The following is a 19,297-nucleotide window of genomic DNA, read 5'->3' on the forward strand; positions in this document are numbered from 1 at the left end:
AGTTGCTCCACGGCATGTGGGATCTTCCTGAACCGGGGCTCGAACCCGTGTCCCCTGCATTGGCAGGCGGATTCTTAACCACTGCGCCACCAGGGAAGTCATGAACAACTCTTTAGGACAAAAATTGTTAAATTATTAATTTAGCAAACAGTATAATGTATTTACATTATATAATGTCCTCCCTCCCTCCGCCCCCCCCATCCCACCCAACTAGGCCATCATAGAGAAATGGTTGGTTCAAACAGAATAAAAGAATTTTGTAACAGTAGCCAAGATATGGAAGCAACCCAAGTGCCCTGCCCGTCAACAGACAAATGGATAATGTATACAATGAAATATTTCTCAGCCATAAAAAAGAATGAAATTCTGCCTTTTACAGCAAAGTGGATGGACCTAGAGAATATTATGCTTGGTGAAATAAGTTAGACAGAGAAAGACAAATACTATATATCACTTACATGTGGAATCTAAAAAATCATACAAACGAATGTATATGCAAAACAGAAACAGACTCACAGATACAGAAAACAAACTAGTGGTTACCAAAGGGGAGAGAGAAGGCGGGGAGGGGCATGTTAGGGGTATGGGATGAAGAGATACAAACTACTATGTATAAAATAGATAAGCATCAAGGATATATTGTATAGCACAGGGAGTTACAGCCATTATCTTGTAATAACTTTTAATTGAGTATATTCTGTAAAAATACTGAATCACTCTGATGTACACCTGAAACTAATATAATATTGTAAATCAATTATACTTCAATAAAAAAGAATTTTGTATTTAATCATCACAGTTATTCTTTATACCTAACTACTGTGTAAGTATTTTATATCATTTATCTGATTACCTTTTTTTTTTTTAAACATCTTTATTGAAGTATAATTGCTTTACAATGGTGTGTTAGTTTCTGCTTTATAACAAAGTGAATCAGTTATACATATACATATGTTCCCATATCTCTTCCCTCTTGCATCTCCCTCCCTCCCACCCTCCCCATCCCACCCCTCTAGGTGGTCACAAAGCACCGAGTTGATCTCCCTGTGCTATGCGGCTGCTTCCCACTAGCTATCTATTTTACATTTGGTAGTGTATATATGTCCATGACACTCTCTCTGATTACCTTTTTAAAGTTTTATTTTACTTAATCAAAACACCAAATGCAGGTTAATTTCAGTTTTATAGGTTTTTTTTTGTTATGGTCATTTTTCAAGATAGAAAAATTGGTTAGATTTTGCTTCTAATAATCTAAATATTTCAAATTCTCTGTTGTTAGGCTTTAGTTTTACTAAGCTATTTTTGCTCATTAAAGAAAAGTTAGCCCAGATATGTAGAGATAGCAGTGTGAAAGAAACTAAAACCATTCTGATGGTATCAAACAGAGATGACACAAACTAGGAGGCTAAGAAATCTTCCTCTTCATCTAGGCATATTTGGAGAATTTGACAGGAAAGCAAGTGGCAAAGTTATGTCTATGCTGACAGAAAGTCTGTTCACCCCCTTGTTGGCATAAAGGCAGACTGTATCTTTCAAGAACCTACTCAAAAAAATTGAGCTCTTTGATAGTTTTGACCTGAAAGAGATTTTCAGATGCTCCATGCATCTGATTATACAGGTAATTTGTGAGTTCTAGTGTAAGCTCTGTACCACAGTGTTGAGTAATGGTCTGGTACCAACTTATAATTAATATCTGTCAGGATTTACAGCCTAGGAGGGGGTGGAAGGAATAGCCTTGTTAATCCACCTAGACAGGTATAAAATACATTTTTATACCCTTGTAGCAACTTCAGAGAGCAATTTACAGTATTTCTATGTGTGGGTTTCATAGAAGCATCTTTCTTTATCCTTGGTTTTTCTCTGGGAACATTTGTCACACATCATTCTTTCTATTTTATTTACTATTATACATAAGCTATATTTTAGGCTTTGTTTGTTACTTGAGAAAGCCCAGGGGAGATTTGCTTTGCTCTTATTTTAAACCTCTTAATATAGTCTGATAGTTTCAGAAAACTAAGAACCCTTTGGAGGCAGAAAGACCAGCTTGTCTGACAGCAAAGAAATAGAAATCAGAGACTCTGGGACCTTAAACTGCAGTCTTCTCATATACAAAATGAGCTGTTCATTTAATTAAAACTTAGCATCCTCAGGATATATTGTACTTTTCTCAGGTTACTGGCAAATTTTAAAATATTCTAGCTTAAAACAGAGCTGTGAAACTAGAGAATCTTGGAGCTGGAACGGATATTAAAGGTTATCTTGTAACCAGGTATAGGAATCCTTTTTATATATAGTTACTTGCTCATTTTATATATAGTTGTTTAAGCATTTCAGTGGCAGGAAGCACATTTAAAAGCTAATCACAGTTATTAATCTAAGTCCCAATAATTCAGAGAGAGTGGTGAGGAAGCATAATAGTAGTAACTCTTTACCTTAATGAAAAAATGGTAATCAAAAGTTTTCAAATAAAACAGTGTCTTAAATGCCTTTCTGTCCTTTAGTCCCTTGTGGTTTGTGATTGGGATTTCATTAGTTCTTAAAATATTTCTGATATTTTCCTTCATATTTGTTTGAATTGGAAAAAGAAACTGAGACCTGTAATGGTTTAAGGGCTTTGATTTGCCCAGCATCAAAGCAAATAAATAATAGAACTGATCATTTCTTACTCTCTTCCTTGTGTAATCCCAGGATTTTCTCTTTTTCCCCTCTACTTTGGCCCCTAGGAAAAAAGAGGAGAGAGAGAGAACATAAGCTTGATAATGGATACTGATCCTAGTACATCAGTCAGAAATACTGTTAGTGTCTAGTCATTCACGTGCTTTGATATTTCTTTCATCCTGCAGGCTTACTGTGGATTTCTTCGTCCTGGAGTTTCTTCAGAGAATCTTTCTGCAGTGGCCACAGGAAACTGGGGCTGTGGTGCCTTTGGTGGCGATGCTAGATTAAAAGGTGAGTGAATCAGTTGTTATAAGAAGGATAATAGTATTTTGACTAAGGAGAAGAGTTAGTCCTTCAAACCGTATTTCTAACCACAAAGATCTAAAAGAAGAGAAAAAGAATATTTGACACCATCCTTTTTTTTCTTATTGTATATGAAGGAATCCGTATTTTTATTTACTATTTACCTGCAGAGGTCACTTATCTCTTTGATCTATAAGACACAGTATTTAGTTGAATAAAGAGAGGGAAGAGGCAAAAATTACTATGAAGTTTCAAACCAAAGCACCCTTTTAAGCACGTTCCTTTACAGAAGTGATTTTTTTGGACAGAGCTATTTGATGACTGACTCGTTCATTCACCAAACTTACGGCATTCTGCCACTCTCTAGGCACTGTGGTAGGCTCTGAGAATACAAAGGTGAATAAGATGTAGTCCCTGCTTTGGAATTCACAGTCTAGCATATGAGAGAGAGGCATAGACAAATGCAGCACATAGTAATGAGTGCTTTAATAGAGGTACACAATGTGTGGGGAGACATAGCTTGGGAGAGCTGCATGAATGGCACAGATAAGGAGGCATTTGGGTACTCAAGAAGGATAAACATTTCTTGCCCTTTATTGTTTATAGTAGAAAAATCACAAACCTATCAACAAAGCTATTGGTCATTTACCATATTATGACGTTTGCTTTCCTCTCAGGAGTGTCAGTTATAGAGAACAGTATTATATTATTACTTAGGATGGTTACTATTCTTTGTCAACCCAGCTGGTGACATGAGCTGGGTGTGCTACAGTACAGTCTTGACACTAACTCCCTGGAGTTAGTACAGACCCTCAGGTTAAGGGCACCCATCCTCCACAAGACTGCCCCTACTGCAGACTCTAGCTGCAAGTCTAAAGGGGTGGGGTGTCCCCCCGCCCACCTGCACCTCTTATCAGCTGGCTACCAGTCTTGGGAGTTTTCCACAACCAACCCCTCTAAGGTTTGATAATTCATTAGAATGACTCACCGAACCCAGGAAGGTGCTATTATAATTTTATTACAAAGGATACTCATAGGGTTTATGTATTTCAGCCTGTTGAGTTGTTGTCACATGGAGTTATGTTTTATGTGTTTACACTTTTGTGGCATGCTTAGAAAAATCTTCTCTATTCCTTTATTCTAAAGGCTTTCACCCATATTTTCTTCATATTCAAAACCAAAAACCGCATGTTGTCAGTTTTGGTGTTTTGAATGTCTATAGAAGAAGGAATTTCTGGGTTTTATTTTATGAAATTCTTTATCATCCTGAATTTGTTTGAGGAAACCTGTTTTTCACTCTGGGCTTATTGATCTTATGACAGACACTTTTTTCTGTTTTTCTCTTAAGTAAAATAAATGAGTAGATTCATATCATCAATCCAGAAACCAGGTCTGCCATAAGCCTTGGTCATTTGTGATGGACAATTTGGGAAGCTTTATAAATGTGTTCATTTTGTTTCTTTTCTTCATGGCATAAATGCCTTTCTCTCAGACTGCGGCTTTGCTTGCTCTGGTGACTATTAAGGGTAGTATTCCAAGATTCTCATTGTGTAATTTTCTTAATTATCGAGATTATTTTTCTGTTGTGAGCATATATTGTTTTGTTGTTTTTTTCCAGCTTTACTGAAATATAATTACATACAGAACTATATAATTTTAAGGTGTACAACATAATGATTTGACTTACATACATCATGAAATGAATATCAAGTAGGTTTAGTGAACATCTATCATCTCATATAGATACAACATTAAAGAAGTAGAAAAAAAACTGTTTACCTTGTGATGAGAATTCTCAGGCTTTACTCCCTTAGCAACTTTCATTTATAATGTACAGCAGTGTTAATTATCTTTATCATGTTGTGCATTATATTCCTAGTACTTATTTATCTTATAACTGGAGGTTTGTACCTTTTGACTACCTTCATCTAATTCCCTTTCCCCCAACCTCCTGCCTCTGGTAGCCAGAAATCTGATCATATTTTCCTATGAGTTTGTTTGTTTTTGAAGTATAATTGACCTACTTATACTACATTAGCTCCTGGTATACAACATAGTGATTCTATATTTCTATATATTTCAAAATGATCTCCATGATAAGTCTAGTTGTCTTCTGTCACCATGCAAAGATCTTATGTAATTACTGACTGTATTCCCTACACTGTACATTTCATACCCATAACTCATTTATTTTGCAACTGGAAGTTTATACCTCTTCCCCCTCACCTATTTCTCTCTTCCTCCCTACCCCCTCCCTTCTGGCCGCCACCTGTTTGTTCTCTGTATCTGTTACTCTGTTTCTGTTTGGTTATGTTTGTTCATTTATTTTGTTTTGTTTTTAGATTGCACCCATAAGTGAAATCATACAGTATTTGTCTTTCGATTCCACTTAGCATAATACCCTCTAGGTCCACCCATGTTGTTGCAAATGGCAAGATTTCATTCTTTTTTATGGCCAAGTAGTATTTCATTGTATATATACACCACATCTTTATCCGTTTATCTATTGATGGGCACTTAGATTGCTTCCATATCTTGCTATTGTAAATAATGCTGCAATGAACATAGGGGTACATATATCTTTCCTAATTAGTGTTTTCATTTTCTTCAGATAAATACCCAGAAGTGGAATTGCTGGATTGTATGGTAGTTCTAGTTTTAATTTTTTGAGGAACCTTCATACTATATTCCATATATATTCTCATCAGCAGTACACGAGGGTTCCCTTTTCTCCACATCCTCACCAACACTTATTTGTTGTCTTTTGATAATAGCCATTCTGAAAGGTGTGAGGTGCAATTTCATTGTGGTTTTGACTTGCATTTCCCTGATGATTAGTGATGTTGAGCATATTTTCATGTGCCTCTTGGCCATCTGTATGTCTTCTTTGGAAAAATGTCTATCTAGGTCCTCTGGCTAGTTTTTAATCCGGTTGTTTGTTTTTCTGGCGTTGAGATGTATGAGTTCTTTGTATATTTTGGATATTAACCCCTTTCTGGATATATCATTTGCAAATATCTTGTCCCATTCAGTAGGTGGCCCTTTTCGTTTTGTTGGTTTCCTTCAGTGTGCAAAAGCTTTTTTGTTTGCTGTAGTCCCATTTGTTGATTTTTGCCTCTGTTTTCATTGTCTCAGGAGACATATCCAAAAAATATTGCTAAGACTTATGTCAAAGAGCATACTGCCTATGTTTTCTTCTAGACGTTTCGTGGTTTTAGGTGTTACTTTTAATCCATTTTGAATTTATTTTTGTATATGGTATGTGAAAGTGGTCCAGTTTAATTCTTTTGCATGTAGCTGTCCAGTTTTCCCAACATCATTTATTGAAGAGGCTGTCTTTTCCCCATTGTGTATTCTTGCCTCCTTTGTTATAGATTAATTGCCCATATAAATATGGGTTCATTTCTGGGCTCTCTATTCAGTTCCATTGATCTGTGTGTGTGTGTTTTTGTTCCAGTACCACGCTGTATTGACTACTGTAGCTTTGTAGTAGATTTGAAATCAGGGAGTGTGATTTGTCCAGCTTTGTTATTCTTTGTCAAAAATTGCTTTGGCTATTCAGGGTCTTCTGTGTTTCCATACAAATTTTAGAATTATTTTATTTCTGTGAAAAATGCCATTGATATTTTGATAGAGATTGCATCAAATCTGTTACTGTTTTTGTAATTTTTAAAAATCTTATTAAAAATGTTCTCAACAACATGGATGACCTTGAAAGAATGATGCTAAGTGAGACAGATACCATATGATCTCACTTATATGTGGAACCTTAAAAAAAAAAAAAAAGAGCTCATAGATACACAGAACAGATCAGTGGTTACCAGAGGTATAGGATGGAGAGTGCACAAAATGGGTGAAAGAGGTCAAAAGGTACAGACTTCCAGTTATAAAATGAATAAATCGTGGGGATGTAATGTACAGCATGGTGACTATAGTTAATAATACTGTATTGTATATTTGAAAGTTGCTAAGAGAGTAAATCTTGCAAGTTGTCATCACAAAAAAATATGTAGCTATGTGTGGTGGTGGATGTTAACTAGATTTATTGTGGTGATCATTTTGCAATATATACAAATATCTAATCATTATGTTGTACACCTGAAATGAATATAATGCTATATGTCAATTATATTCCGATTGTATAAAAAAAAAAGAGTCAGCCGTCGGAACTGTATAAACCCCTTTTATAAGCCCACTTTCTCATTAGCCACATAGCAGACATAAGCAAGGGAGCATTTAAATCCTAGATTAATTTCCAAGAGAAGAGAGCATTAAGAAAGAGATGTTCGCTGATGAACCAACATTAGGGAGGCAGAGCGGGTGCACAGAGAAGAATCAGAAGCTATGGTCCAGTTCAAAGTATTGATAGATTAAATAAATTTGGTAAACAAAAACCCTTTGAGAGCAGATAAAGACAGGGCCAATATTAACTTCTCTGAACTGGCCATCTTTATCTGTCCTTAGGTCTTAGTAATGTTTCATGAAGACTCATCTGAACCATCAGATGCTATCCCTACCCTATAAGAAAGAAGGGAGGAAGGATAGTTAAAACAAGCAAACAAAAAACTTCATGGAGGGAGAACATGGGCATGTATGAACCCTTAAACTTACATTTCTTTTATTAGAAATAAGGCTAAATATTTTTTTAACATGCTTGTTGCCTAACTGTGCATGAGTTTTTCAATTTGTAACAATTTAATTTTGAACGGCTTTCATTGTACGTTATGCTAACAACTAGTAAGAGAATATTTTTCATATATTCATTCATTCAACAGACATTGATTAACAGCTTTCTGCCCCAGGCAGCCAATGGCCCTATGAGCCAGAGGGTAGGAAAGAAGGGACATAGGGAAGAGGGGCTTGATGCCTGTCCTTCAGCAGCAGCCAGTTACCTCCTGCAGGCTTGTGGAACCAAAGGGGCTCTCTCTGTCCTCCTGCCTGGCCCCTCATCTTTCTGAGGACCCTCTGGAGGCCCGTGGAAAAGAGCTGTTGAGTGAATGTGAATTCTCCTTTCTGGGGCTCATAGCTATTCCAAAGTGACACTACCCCCACCTCCAGTTCACACTTGGCTTTCAGAATTTTACTCTCACCCATTTCTATGGTAGCTACCTCTTTCTCCTGTGTTCTTTCAAGATAATAGTTCATGTGTTTTGTCTCTTCTTGGTAGAGCTTGTTGTACTTTGGTTGCCCTGAAAACTCAGCTCTCTGGTAGACTCAGGAAAAGTTATAATTCTGTAGATTACTTGGACTTTTCTCACTGTTAGAGTAGAAGCACTGTTTTTTGCTTTTTCTGTTTGTTTTTTGCAGCATTATTTATCCCATCTCAGTAGAGACTGTTGAGTGGGCTCCTTCTCCCTAAGTGTACCACCAGGCACCCATGAGATTTTTAGGAGATAACTTGAAACCATTTCTAAATGGTTTTTAAAGCAAATTATGTTTGTTTCATCTCTTATTTCTAACTTTATTGCATTGTAATCAGAGTATAGATAATATTATCTCTACTTTTTAGAGTTTTTTGAGCTTTTACTTGTGGCCTAACATAATTAATTGTTGTATATATTATGTTGGCACTTGAAAAGGTGTCTCTGAAGGGTATAGAATTTATACTTTGTCTGTTAGATTCTATACCTATTAGATCAGACCCTGTATTTTTCTGGTTTTGTCTGCCTGCTTTCCGAAGGAATCAAGTGGTGCTCTAAAGTTCTTTCCATTGTGTTTTTGTCAGTTTCTCATTGCACATCCTCAGTGTTTATTTTTTGTACCTCTCCATACTGTGTCATCTGACTTGTGAAAGATTATGCCATTGCTAGTTTACCATAATTTGAAGCTATCTTGATGCAGTCCTGTGCATTGTCTTTTCTATCCCCATTCCCTACCTTCACTACCTAAAAGTGACTTGCAAATAAAATAAGCTTAATGAATTTCTATTTGACAAATAGAAATTTCAGCTCCACCGCTTTCTGGCTCTGTGACCTTAGACGGGTTAATTAATCTTTTGGTGCCTTTATTTCCTGATTTTCAAAATGGAAATAATACTAACATTTATTCAGTTTTTGTAAGGATTAAGTGAGTTAATCCTTGTGAATCTTGAGTTTGTCCTTTAAAAAAAGCTGCTAGAACGTTCAGCATGCTACAGTATAGAGCTCAGTGTTAGCAGTTGTTCCTAATGTTACATGCTAATGGCCTCAGACCATACCTGTGGTATAAAGTATCCATGGTTTTACTCATTTTTTGTTTGGTTCATTTGTTATAAGAGGACACTGTGAATTGTTTTTTGACATTATTCATATTTATTTGAAGAATTTTCACAGCTTAACATTGATGCCAAAAAGAAAATTAAAACCAAGCTCCCTGCAGGTTAATTTAAGTGATTATTTTGGCACCTAGTTGTGCTTGAAGTTAGAATTTGATGGTTTTATATCATACTTGGAGTCAGTCCATACACCCTATTAGATTTGTGATTTATTCTCATCTAACTTGTGATACAGGAGAGTTCACTTAAATTGTGAGACATAATTGTCTAGATTTGCAAAGATCTTGGGGATGGAGTGAGGTATGAAGACAGTTCTGTTTAAAATGATCTTTTGTTAGTGATTACTGATGTATTTAAGGTCAAGATTAATTTAAATTTCTGAAAATTTCCTTTGTGTATTTATAGTCTAATATCCAATGCAAGGAGAAAAATTATAACAGATTATGGAATTATACTCTGAAAGAGTCTTCAGGGATCATCTGATTCAACTTCTTCATTGCACAGATGGGGAAAATGCAGGCAAGAGAGTTAAGTGACTTGGCCAAAGTCATAGAGCTTAGCTAGCTAGCAGAAGGGCAAGGCCTGAGCTCAGGTCTTCAGTCTCCAGTTCCAGCTTTTATTACCATGTGTACCCAAACAGAAATGGATGTGAAATCAAGAATGTAATGTGAACTGGTTCTCTTATTAGGATCCAGCCTCTTTTTGGTAGATCTGTCAAGCTTAGCTCCAGGAGCCTATCCACAGGGACAAAATGGCCTGTGAAGCATTTTAAACATAAACTGTATAGGGAGATACATTTTAAATGTTTTTACTAATATTTTATTTCATAAATGGCAAATGACCAGTGATCTAGTATTACTGTATGTAAGGAGGAAGTAGGACTAAAAGGACTTTTCTTTGGGTCTCTCTCTCCTCTCTGTCTCTTAAATAGGAAATACTTAAAGCCAAATTTCATTCAAACCAAAAGATAAAAAAATGATACCTCTTGGTAGAAGAAGATGACGATTCATTGGTTTCCCTTTTTATATGTAGTTTAGGTTAATTAGGAACCTTTTAAAATTGAGTGCACTGAAGCTTTAATGTATGTGTAAGTTGGTTGAGTGGTTTTAATTAAAATGTATCTCTATTTTGAGATAATTACTTTCAGCACTTTCAAGATTAATGAGGCCTAGTCATGGTACCTCACATGTTGGGGATACTCAATAAATATTAGTTTGGAAATTAGAAAATACTTTGGTATTTTAGAATCTCACATGTATTCTAATGTCTTAGATTGTTTCCCAAATTTGGGGATACTCAGCTATATCAAATTTACTAGCTCATCTTAAAAATATTTTTCCTTCCTACATAACTTTTAAAACTTTTTATTTGAAAATAATTTCAAACTTACAAAAAGTTACAAAAAGTTAAACAACTCTGTGTATGTTTATGTAAATATATGCTTGTGTATTATATACAATTTTTTTCTGAACGATTTGAGCTTAAGTTACATACATTATACCCCCTTTCCTAAATACTTCAGTGTGTTTTTCCTATTCTCTTATATAAACACATTAGTTATAAATTCATAAATGTACATTGATATAATATTTTTATCTTCTCATCTATGTTGCAGTTTTATAAGGTGCCCTAATCAAACCCGCTGTAGCCATTTTGCCCTCCAATAGAGGGTCCAGGGTCAGGTATTGCATTTAGTTAATGTTTTTGAGCCTCCTTTTGAATTTGGAGTATTTCCACAGCCTTTCTTTGTCTTTATGACATTGACATGTTTGAAGAATACAACATTCCTTGAGTTTATCTGCTGTTTCCTCATAATTAGGGTTATATTATGCATTCTTGATCAGAGCAGTATGTAGGTGATAGTGTCTGGAGGCACTTAGTAGTCATCTGACCCCATTAGTGATGTTAATTTTGATCACCCAGTCAAGGTGCTATCTGATTTTTCCACTGTTGCAGAGTTTTTTTGCTCTCTTGTAGTTAATAAGTAGTCTGTAGGAAGACACTTTGAGACAAAATTTCCCTTAGGTTTAGCATCCTTTATTGATCTTTGCCTGATCCAGTCTTTACCGTGATGGTTGCAAAAAGAGGATTATCTCGTTCTAGCACTCTCTCTCGACTTAACCAGTTAGTCTTTGGCTTTCTCCTGTGAGTAAAAGCCCTTCTTTCTCTCTATTTATTATATATTATCATTGTGAACTCAGCAATTTATATTTTTTCAGTGATTTGTAATTTATTACTGTACATAATATTTTGGTGCTTATTAGCTTGTCCAGATTTGGCTTAGTAGGAGCTCCTTCAAACTGGCTCCTATATCCTTGTGACAAGCAATCCATCAATTTTCCCATTTTTGAGCACTTCTTCACTTTCTGGTATAATAAAACATTCTGAGTTCATCTTGTACCTGTCCTGTCCTAACCATGGAATCAGGTATTCCCGGAGGAATACAGCTCCGTTTAGGTGGAATGGTATTAGAGACCAAGATCTGGGCACTAGATGTGCTCATTGCTACTAAGGTGTCTTCTTTTTGGCCCTTTCAGTGGACAAAACTAAGAAATGCACATACACACACACACACACACACACACACACATACACACACTCTCTCTCTGTCTCTCACTCATACACACACACACAAATGTACATATTTTAGAAGTCATGAGTACATACCAGTGCCTTCCATTTCAATCTGTCAGTCACCACAGAGTTCTTTTTTGTCTTTTCCCATTCCGTGTTTGTTTGTTCCCTCTTCCATACTGAGAACCTACAGCTCCCAGCAACATCAACAAATTAACTCATTTGTTCAATCCTGAAATATATTTTAAAGTAGTTTCAGAATTGCTTCACCTGTACTACTATGGTAAGCAAATCTAGTAAAAAGAGTCCGGGAATTGTTTGCAATTCTTTCCTCCTTGCCCAAGACTGAAGGCATATTAGTAAAATATTGTGTTCATAAGTTACTTGGATTAGTTCTTACTTTCATCCTTTCCTTTTTCCTTTCCCTGTAGTGCTATTCTTTTGAAATAAAATTAGGCTCAATTGTTTTAGTTTGCTTTCAGTTATAGGTTCCTCCCCATTCCCATTCTTATTGTTTTAATTTTGTTTTGAATATGTAGAATATTAACATGCTCTCAAAAATCAAAACTATATTTATCCTCCATAGTGTTTTAGTTTGATTCCCACCCCCCCTTTTATGAAGGAAAAGATATGTTACTAGCAAAAGGGCATTTATTGTACCTTTGTTCATTTTTGTTATTTAAAGTAAATTTCGTCGGGCTTCCCTGGCGCAGTGGTTAAGCATCTGCCTGCCAACGCAGGGGACACAGGTTGGAGCCTGGGTACAGAAAGATCCCACATGCCGTGGAGCAACTAAGCCCGTGCGCCACAACTACTGAGCCTGCACGCCTAGAGCCCGTGCTCCACAACAAGAGAAGCCACCTCAGTGAGAAGCCTGCACATTGCAACAAAGAGTAGCGCCCGCTCTCTGCAACTAGAGAAAAGCCTACGCGTAGCGACAAAGACCCAATGCAGCCAAAAATACATAAAATAAATAAATTTATTTAAAAAAATAATTAAAAAAAATTTTGTCTATTGAGATTAAGATTATAAAGGAATTTAACTTTTGGAAATATACTCCAGGCTGAGTGATTTGTAACTCTGATTTGTGGGGACAGTGGTTCTCAGTGATTTTCCTGTTCCAGTACACCAGAGTTACTGTCCAATGTTTTCAGTAACATTCACTCCATGCTGTAGTGATTGGGTGGAGGTGGGAGTGCAGGAGGGATACAGGTGTCTTCTCTAACCCATTTTTGAGAATGCTTGCTTGCTGTAGGGTTAATGAGAATAGTAGAACCTCCCAAGTATATTGGTCACGGAAAATCACAGAGACTCCTTTGACAGAAAAGAAACAATGACTGTGTTTAAGATAAAATAATTAAATCAAGCAAGCAAACACAAAAATTTTAGTTCCAGATTAATGTAAGTGAAAAAAAAAAAAAATACCACTTCAGTGCCTTAACTGTGCTGCCTCAGATGCACCTTCCTTTGTTTTCCCACAGAGGTGCTTACTTACGTGGGAATTCTGTGCCTTGATGATATTCTCAGCAGCATGTCTGGAAAGTCACACAACTAGATGATTTATATTCATCCTGTATTTGCCATTGCTAATAATGTGTATATTAGGTTTATAAATCTTTAATCCAGGATAAAGCTATGACAGAGCAGCTAGAATTTACCTGGTTGAAAGAACAGAAGGTATCTTGATGTGAAGTGTCATAATATAGTTGTGTTTCTTCTCTTTGCTACAGCCTTAATACAGATACTGGCAGCTGCTGTAGCTGAGCGAGATGTGGTTTATTTCACCTTTGGGGACTCAGAATTGATGAGAGACATTTACAGCATGCACACGTTCCTTACTGAAAGGAAACTGACTGTTGGTAAGTAGGGGATAGTCTTGACACTTGGTATCTAGATGCATTGTACACCATCCAGGAGGAGCACCTGCTAAATCTGGATAGATCATAGTGGATAAGAAAAAATGGAAGTGTGACTTTGATGGGGGGACAAGGTCTTAGAGGGGCAACACTTGCAGAATCTTTTTTTCTGGCAAACTTTCATCCTCAGTCTTGAATGAGTGTGTCAGCTTATTAATTTAAGGCCGAGAAGTTGGAGTTAGTGTCCATTTTATACTTTTGTGTGTATAGAAAACTGAAAGACGGAAGGTATTGGCGGGTAAGTTAAAACCTAAGTGGCCTCACTCTGAGTCATGTTTATCAGACATGCCAGCATCCTCCATCTACTGTTTCAGCTGGACCTGAAAGGCCTTGCTATCACGGGAGCTAAATGTAAAATCAGAGTTCCCACGAACTCCCAGAACACTGCGTGGATGATGTACCATGTATATAGCCTGCTGTAATTATGAGCTAATAAGTAGTTTCTTTAAGGTATTCTAAAAAATTTTAACTTTATGTCAGGAAAGCCTTCCAGGCTTTTTTTTTTAAATAAAGCCTTCGTGCTCTATTTTCAAAAGCCAAATGTGAGCATATATTATTTAGATTAAGATAAAACTGAAGTGTTCTGTAGTAGTTTTATCCATCTACATACCTTAATGTGCAAATTGGTCTGGCTTTCTACTCTTCAGGAGAAGTATATAAGCTGTTGCTACGATATTACAATGAAGAATGTAGAAACTGTTCCACCCCTGGACCAGACATCAAGCTTTATCCATTCATATACCATGCTGCTGAGTCCTGTGCGGAGACCACCAACCAGCCAGGACAGAGGACTGGGGCCTGAGGATCCAAGTGAATAGCACCCCCTTCCACCTCTCATGAGAAACATCCTTTCTGAACTGTCAGGTGTAACACGTGAACTGACCTAATATAAATGTGTATATAATCCACATTTGTAGGCAAGGATGCAGTCCCTTCCACAAACATAGACATATTTTGTTTCCATTGTTTTCTATTTCAGTCTTCATTCTTTGATTTTTCTTTCTTTTGCCCATCAGATTTCTTGTGAAATTTCATGAAAGTTTGTGCTCAGCCTGTCAGGTCTCTTTTTTGATGCCTGTATATTATACAAATTGCCTCTGCAGCTAGCAGATGCCAGGGAAGAAGGTGAAATCCTAGAATCTGTTTAACTAACTGGGTCTGCTAAAGATCTCCCTGTGAGCCTTTCACCCCCTACTCTTGTTATGATTGCATTGTTGGAGTTTTTGATTTTTGAAAATTAAGAGTTGGGGTTTTTTTTTATACATGTTACATAATGCAGATCCCCTAGGTTAAAAGTTTTGTATTTAAGGCAGAATAATTTCCAGAAAGTTATTTAGCGACATCACCTTTGTCTGTAATGGTTTGTCTGTCCTTTTTCCCCGATCAATTTTTATTGATACTGTTTTTGGAAACTGACCGAAATGGAAGGAAATGTAGAATAAAAGAGAGTTTCCCAAATGGTGTTTAAAAAAACAAACAGATTCAAGAGACTTGAAGGATCTTTTGTTTCTTGGGTTGTTTTTTTTTTTTTCTTTCTTTTTGAATTAGGATTATTGTTTGTTCCTTGGTGCTTGAGGCATATTCATATAACCAAAGTTTAGAAACTGGGAACTTCATGGTGATCTGTACATAGTGAAGTTTCTCTGGTACTCAAAGGTTATATAGTTAATAAATTTTCATTAACAAATCATTTGTCAAACTCCCATATCATCTATATTTCATATATATATAAAAAAATATGTTCTTTAAGAGTGTCTACATGCAAACACATAAAATCTAAATAAAACTGGAATTGTGGAAATGATTAGGTTTAGGCTTTATTAGGGGCTCTGTTTAAAATCCTTTATTTACAATTGTGTCCATTTAAAATGGGCAACAAACATAAATAATAGTGTCTCTCAGAAGTTAAAGCCAATGTCAAGTCTGTGTTAACTGAGAGTAGAGTTTAATCACAAAAGCACTTATTTATATTTCTAAAGTAATTCTAAACCATACTGTTGAAGTTCTAGTTTATAGTCAACTGTCAGGGAAAGCTATTGGTGGTCAAATCCTATTAATAAGGAGTTTAAGTAGATGGTCCAAACACCTGGTATCAATATTGGCAGGGAAAAAATGGGGCCTTGGCCAGCATCTGTAACTCTTTTTGTTTATTTAGAGATTGAGAGGTTAGTGGAATTTGGCACCTGAAGGCAGCCACTTGTCACTGATGAAGTTTTTTAAGATTCTTCATCGTCTCTGAGTCCAAGGTGTCTGGCTTTATTTCTGCTGGTACTAAAGTCTTCTCTTTCCTTTCCAACCCATTCCATGCTTTGGTTAAGCATTCATGGTATGTTTCATTTCTTTTTCTCTCTCTATATATTCTTTCCCTCTTATCTAGCCCTAAGACTAAGTAAACAGTTCTTTAAAATGCTGCATGAACAGTTTAGGAGGTTCATGTGGTAGAGAAATCGTTGAGTCCAGGTAAGAAGACCCCCTCCAGCCTAATATTACAGAATATAGAATCTAAGACTCAGCTCTTAGTACTGAACAGGTTGGTGACCAGGCCATCTTCCTGACTGCCTTTCTTCTATTGAGGGGTTTTCAAGAATAAAAACCTGCCTACTTCTTTGTCCCAGTATGTTCGTGAATTGGGACGGTTTAATCGTGTGGAATGCATAGAGAGAACTAATGTCCGTTTTTTGAGGTGGGGAGGGTGGTGGAGAGAACATGATTACTTTGTTCCTAAAGGCCCTCTGTAAAAAGAGGGACAAAATCAGACATCGAACTAACATTTGTATCTATTTTAAGACATTTAACAGCATCTTTTTGTTCTCTTTCATTTACGGTTTCTTTTATTACATGTTGTTTACCCTTCCCTTCTTTAATCTACTGAGGCATGAAAGGATATTTTCAGTTTAGAATTCTTAGGTTTTTAATATAACTCACTTGCTTTTCACTTTCTAGCTCACTCAAATGTACAATAACAGTTTAAGGAAACAATGTGGAGTAATGGAAAGGGCATGAGATTTAAAATCAGACCAGCTGGGTTCAAATGCTAACTGTATCCCCAGCTAACTAACATTTTAACCTTCTTTGGATAAACTGAATTGCTGAGCCTTACTTAACTCATTTAGAAAATGGGTTATTAGCACCTACCAAGAAATACTGTATATAAAGCAACGAACATAGGGTCTGGCACTTAGTTGGTCCTTAATAAATGCCAACTATTTTAGTTGACCAGAAACATGTATGGGGCACCTACTGTACATTAGGGACTGTGCTCATTGCTTTATATATTTTAGCCCGTTTTACCCATCTGGGCTAACAGATGCCCAGACGTTAGGGAATACCATCTCAACTTCCAGGAGTTCATTATGAAAGGAGACTTACTTTGTAATCTGATAGAGCAAAGGTTCTGACACTCTGGTTCTCTACCAAGTTCGTAGTACAGCTTATTCTTCATCATGAATAACTAGTTATCACTGGGATATATTAAATGGTCTCTGAGAGACTTACCTCTTTTCTTCCTGGTTGAAGTGACACTAAAGGCAAGCAGATAGGTATTTGAAAGCGAGATTGAAAAGAAGATCTAACCAAGCTACAGGATTGCTATGTCAGGTACTTAACCAATAATATATTGCTTTGGAAACCAAGCGTTAAGTTGCCCCACTCCAAGAATATGACGGAACAAAGAATTCACTGCATTATATTCTTTAACACTTCAACAGGAAGAGAAGCAATTGCATAGATTCTCACCTGTTTTCTTCTGTCTTCTCCAATCCACGTGGCTGCGTATTCATGGCTTTTTTCTGATGTAAGGAAGAAGTGCATCCTAGGATGTCTGCTTTAAAGACAAACAAAGGTTAAGAAGGTGTGTCCTTCCTCCTCTCAACCCTGTGGATCTGCCCCAGTCCTTTTTCTGGAGGGAAGGGAAAGACCAGCCATTCCTGGAACTTGAGCTCAGAATATTTAATCCTGTCCTTTGGGGGCTGGAAGTGGGCCCTAATGTGATACTTGTTAGAACAAACTGCCAGCATCCACTGACCCACTGCTGTTCTCTGTGCTCACTGGAGTCCCCTTAGTCCCTCCTCACCGGAGTCACACGGATCTACTGAGCCTTTAGAGTGGAAGGTTTCCCAAAGAAGACGACCAAAACTGACCAAAACTGTTCATCTGATAACTGGTTTTATTTTTCCTGACTGTTTATTTTAAATGTAGGGCTAACAGGTCATGATGATTTTGAACCTGGGGATAAGGAGAGATCTGTGCTAATGTTTACATGATTTTTCTAGGAAGAGAATAAAGAAATTTTGATCCCCTTGGTACCACCTAATATACATACTCTCATTTATTTTTTAATTTATTTATTTTTGGCTGCATTGGATCTTCATTGCTGCACACGGGCTTTCTCTAGTTGCAGAGAGCGGGGGCTACTCTTCGTTGCAATGTGCGGGTTTCTCACTGCAGTGGCTTCTCGTTGCAGAGCACGGGCTCTAGGTGCACGGGCTTCAGTAGTTGTGGCATGTGGGCTCTGTAGTTGTGGCTCGTGGGCTCTAGAGCGCAGGCTCAGTAGTTTTGGTGCACGGGCCTAGTTGCTCCGTGGCATGTGGGATCTTCCTGGACCAGGGCTCGAACCTGTGTCCCCTGCATTGGCAGGCGGATTCCCAACCATTGCACCACCAGGGAAGCCCCATGCTCTCATTTTAAAAATGTATTGTGTGTCTTAGGTATTTGGTTAAAGTTTTTGCGTATAGATTTGTTATTCCACATTAGGTGTTAGGCATGTAGAAATGGTCATGGGCATAAGGAACTTTCCAAAGGTAAAGAGAATTCAGGCTGCATTAGTTTTTCTTCCTTGCCAGGTTCCTGACGTCATGTTTCCTGTTCATTTCCTTTTCCTAGTTTCCATCTTCCCTCAAGAGAGCTCAAATAAGAAGATGTCTTGAAGGTTCTGAGGACCACCGTCCTTCCATTCATTCACATACTCACAGACACTTACAAGTGCCTTCTCTGGGCAGCCATTGAACTGTCTGCTCAGGGATGCAAAGATAAATGACTTGTCCTCTGCACTCAGATCTAAACTGAGGCACAGAGAGAGGGTGATACAAAAAACCCCACAAATATCATTTTCTTTTCACTACTCTGTTGCAATTCAACCTAGAAAAACAAATTGAATTTTTATGCTAAAAATTTAGAAATTCGAATAGGCCCCTGGACCATGTCAGTTCACCAGAGTGTTTAATGCCCCTCCACAACTTTCTCTGTTGGAGAGTTGTATAAACAAATGGCCTAACTTATAATGTTAAGATGGGCTACCTAAATGCCCTTTCTTGACTTAATACAGGAGCTGGCACGTGGCTTCTTGCCATCTTGATTCCTATCATCTCAAGTGCCTGCCATCTCTGGTTCTTGGATTCTGAGAAAGTGGCACTGGAGGCTAAAAAGTAGATCTCCTAATAGAAATGTTACTTTTCCCTATGGTGAGTCCACACAGCATAGGTAGAAGGTCAGGTTTATTTTAGCTGGAATTATATTGCCTCAGTTTGAATACTATACATTTAATAGATGAAAAATGAAAATTAGCTTTTACTTGATAATCAAGGAAAAAAATTTT

General features: G+C 37.0%; 1 protein-coding gene across 4 annotated transcripts in view; it reads left to right on the forward strand.

Annotated features, from left to right (window-relative positions):
- The window catches only part of PARG (poly(ADP-ribose) glycohydrolase), a 113,068-nt gene extending 95,052 nt beyond the window's left edge, over nt 1-18,016 (forward strand). For all 4 annotated transcript variants that reach the window (XM_082423479.1, XM_082423477.1, XM_082423476.1 and 1 more), the window contains 3 exons: nt 2,844-2,949; nt 13,519-13,647; nt 14,352-18,016. In XM_082423479.1, coding sequence (XP_082279605.1) covers nt 2,844-2,949; nt 13,519-13,647; nt 14,352-14,506 — 390 coding nt within the window. In that variant the 3' untranslated portion in view covers nt 14,507-18,016. The remainder of the gene's footprint in view (nt 1-2,843; nt 2,950-13,518; nt 13,648-14,351) is intronic.
- The last annotated feature ends 1,281 nt before the right edge of the window (nt 18,017-19,297 follow it).

The sequence above is a fragment of the Balaenoptera physalus genome (assembly GCF_965194825.1).
Source record: "Balaenoptera physalus genome assembly, chromosome: 14".
In the NCBI taxonomy this organism is placed as follows: domain Eukaryota; kingdom Metazoa; phylum Chordata; class Mammalia; order Artiodactyla; family Balaenopteridae; genus Balaenoptera; species Balaenoptera physalus.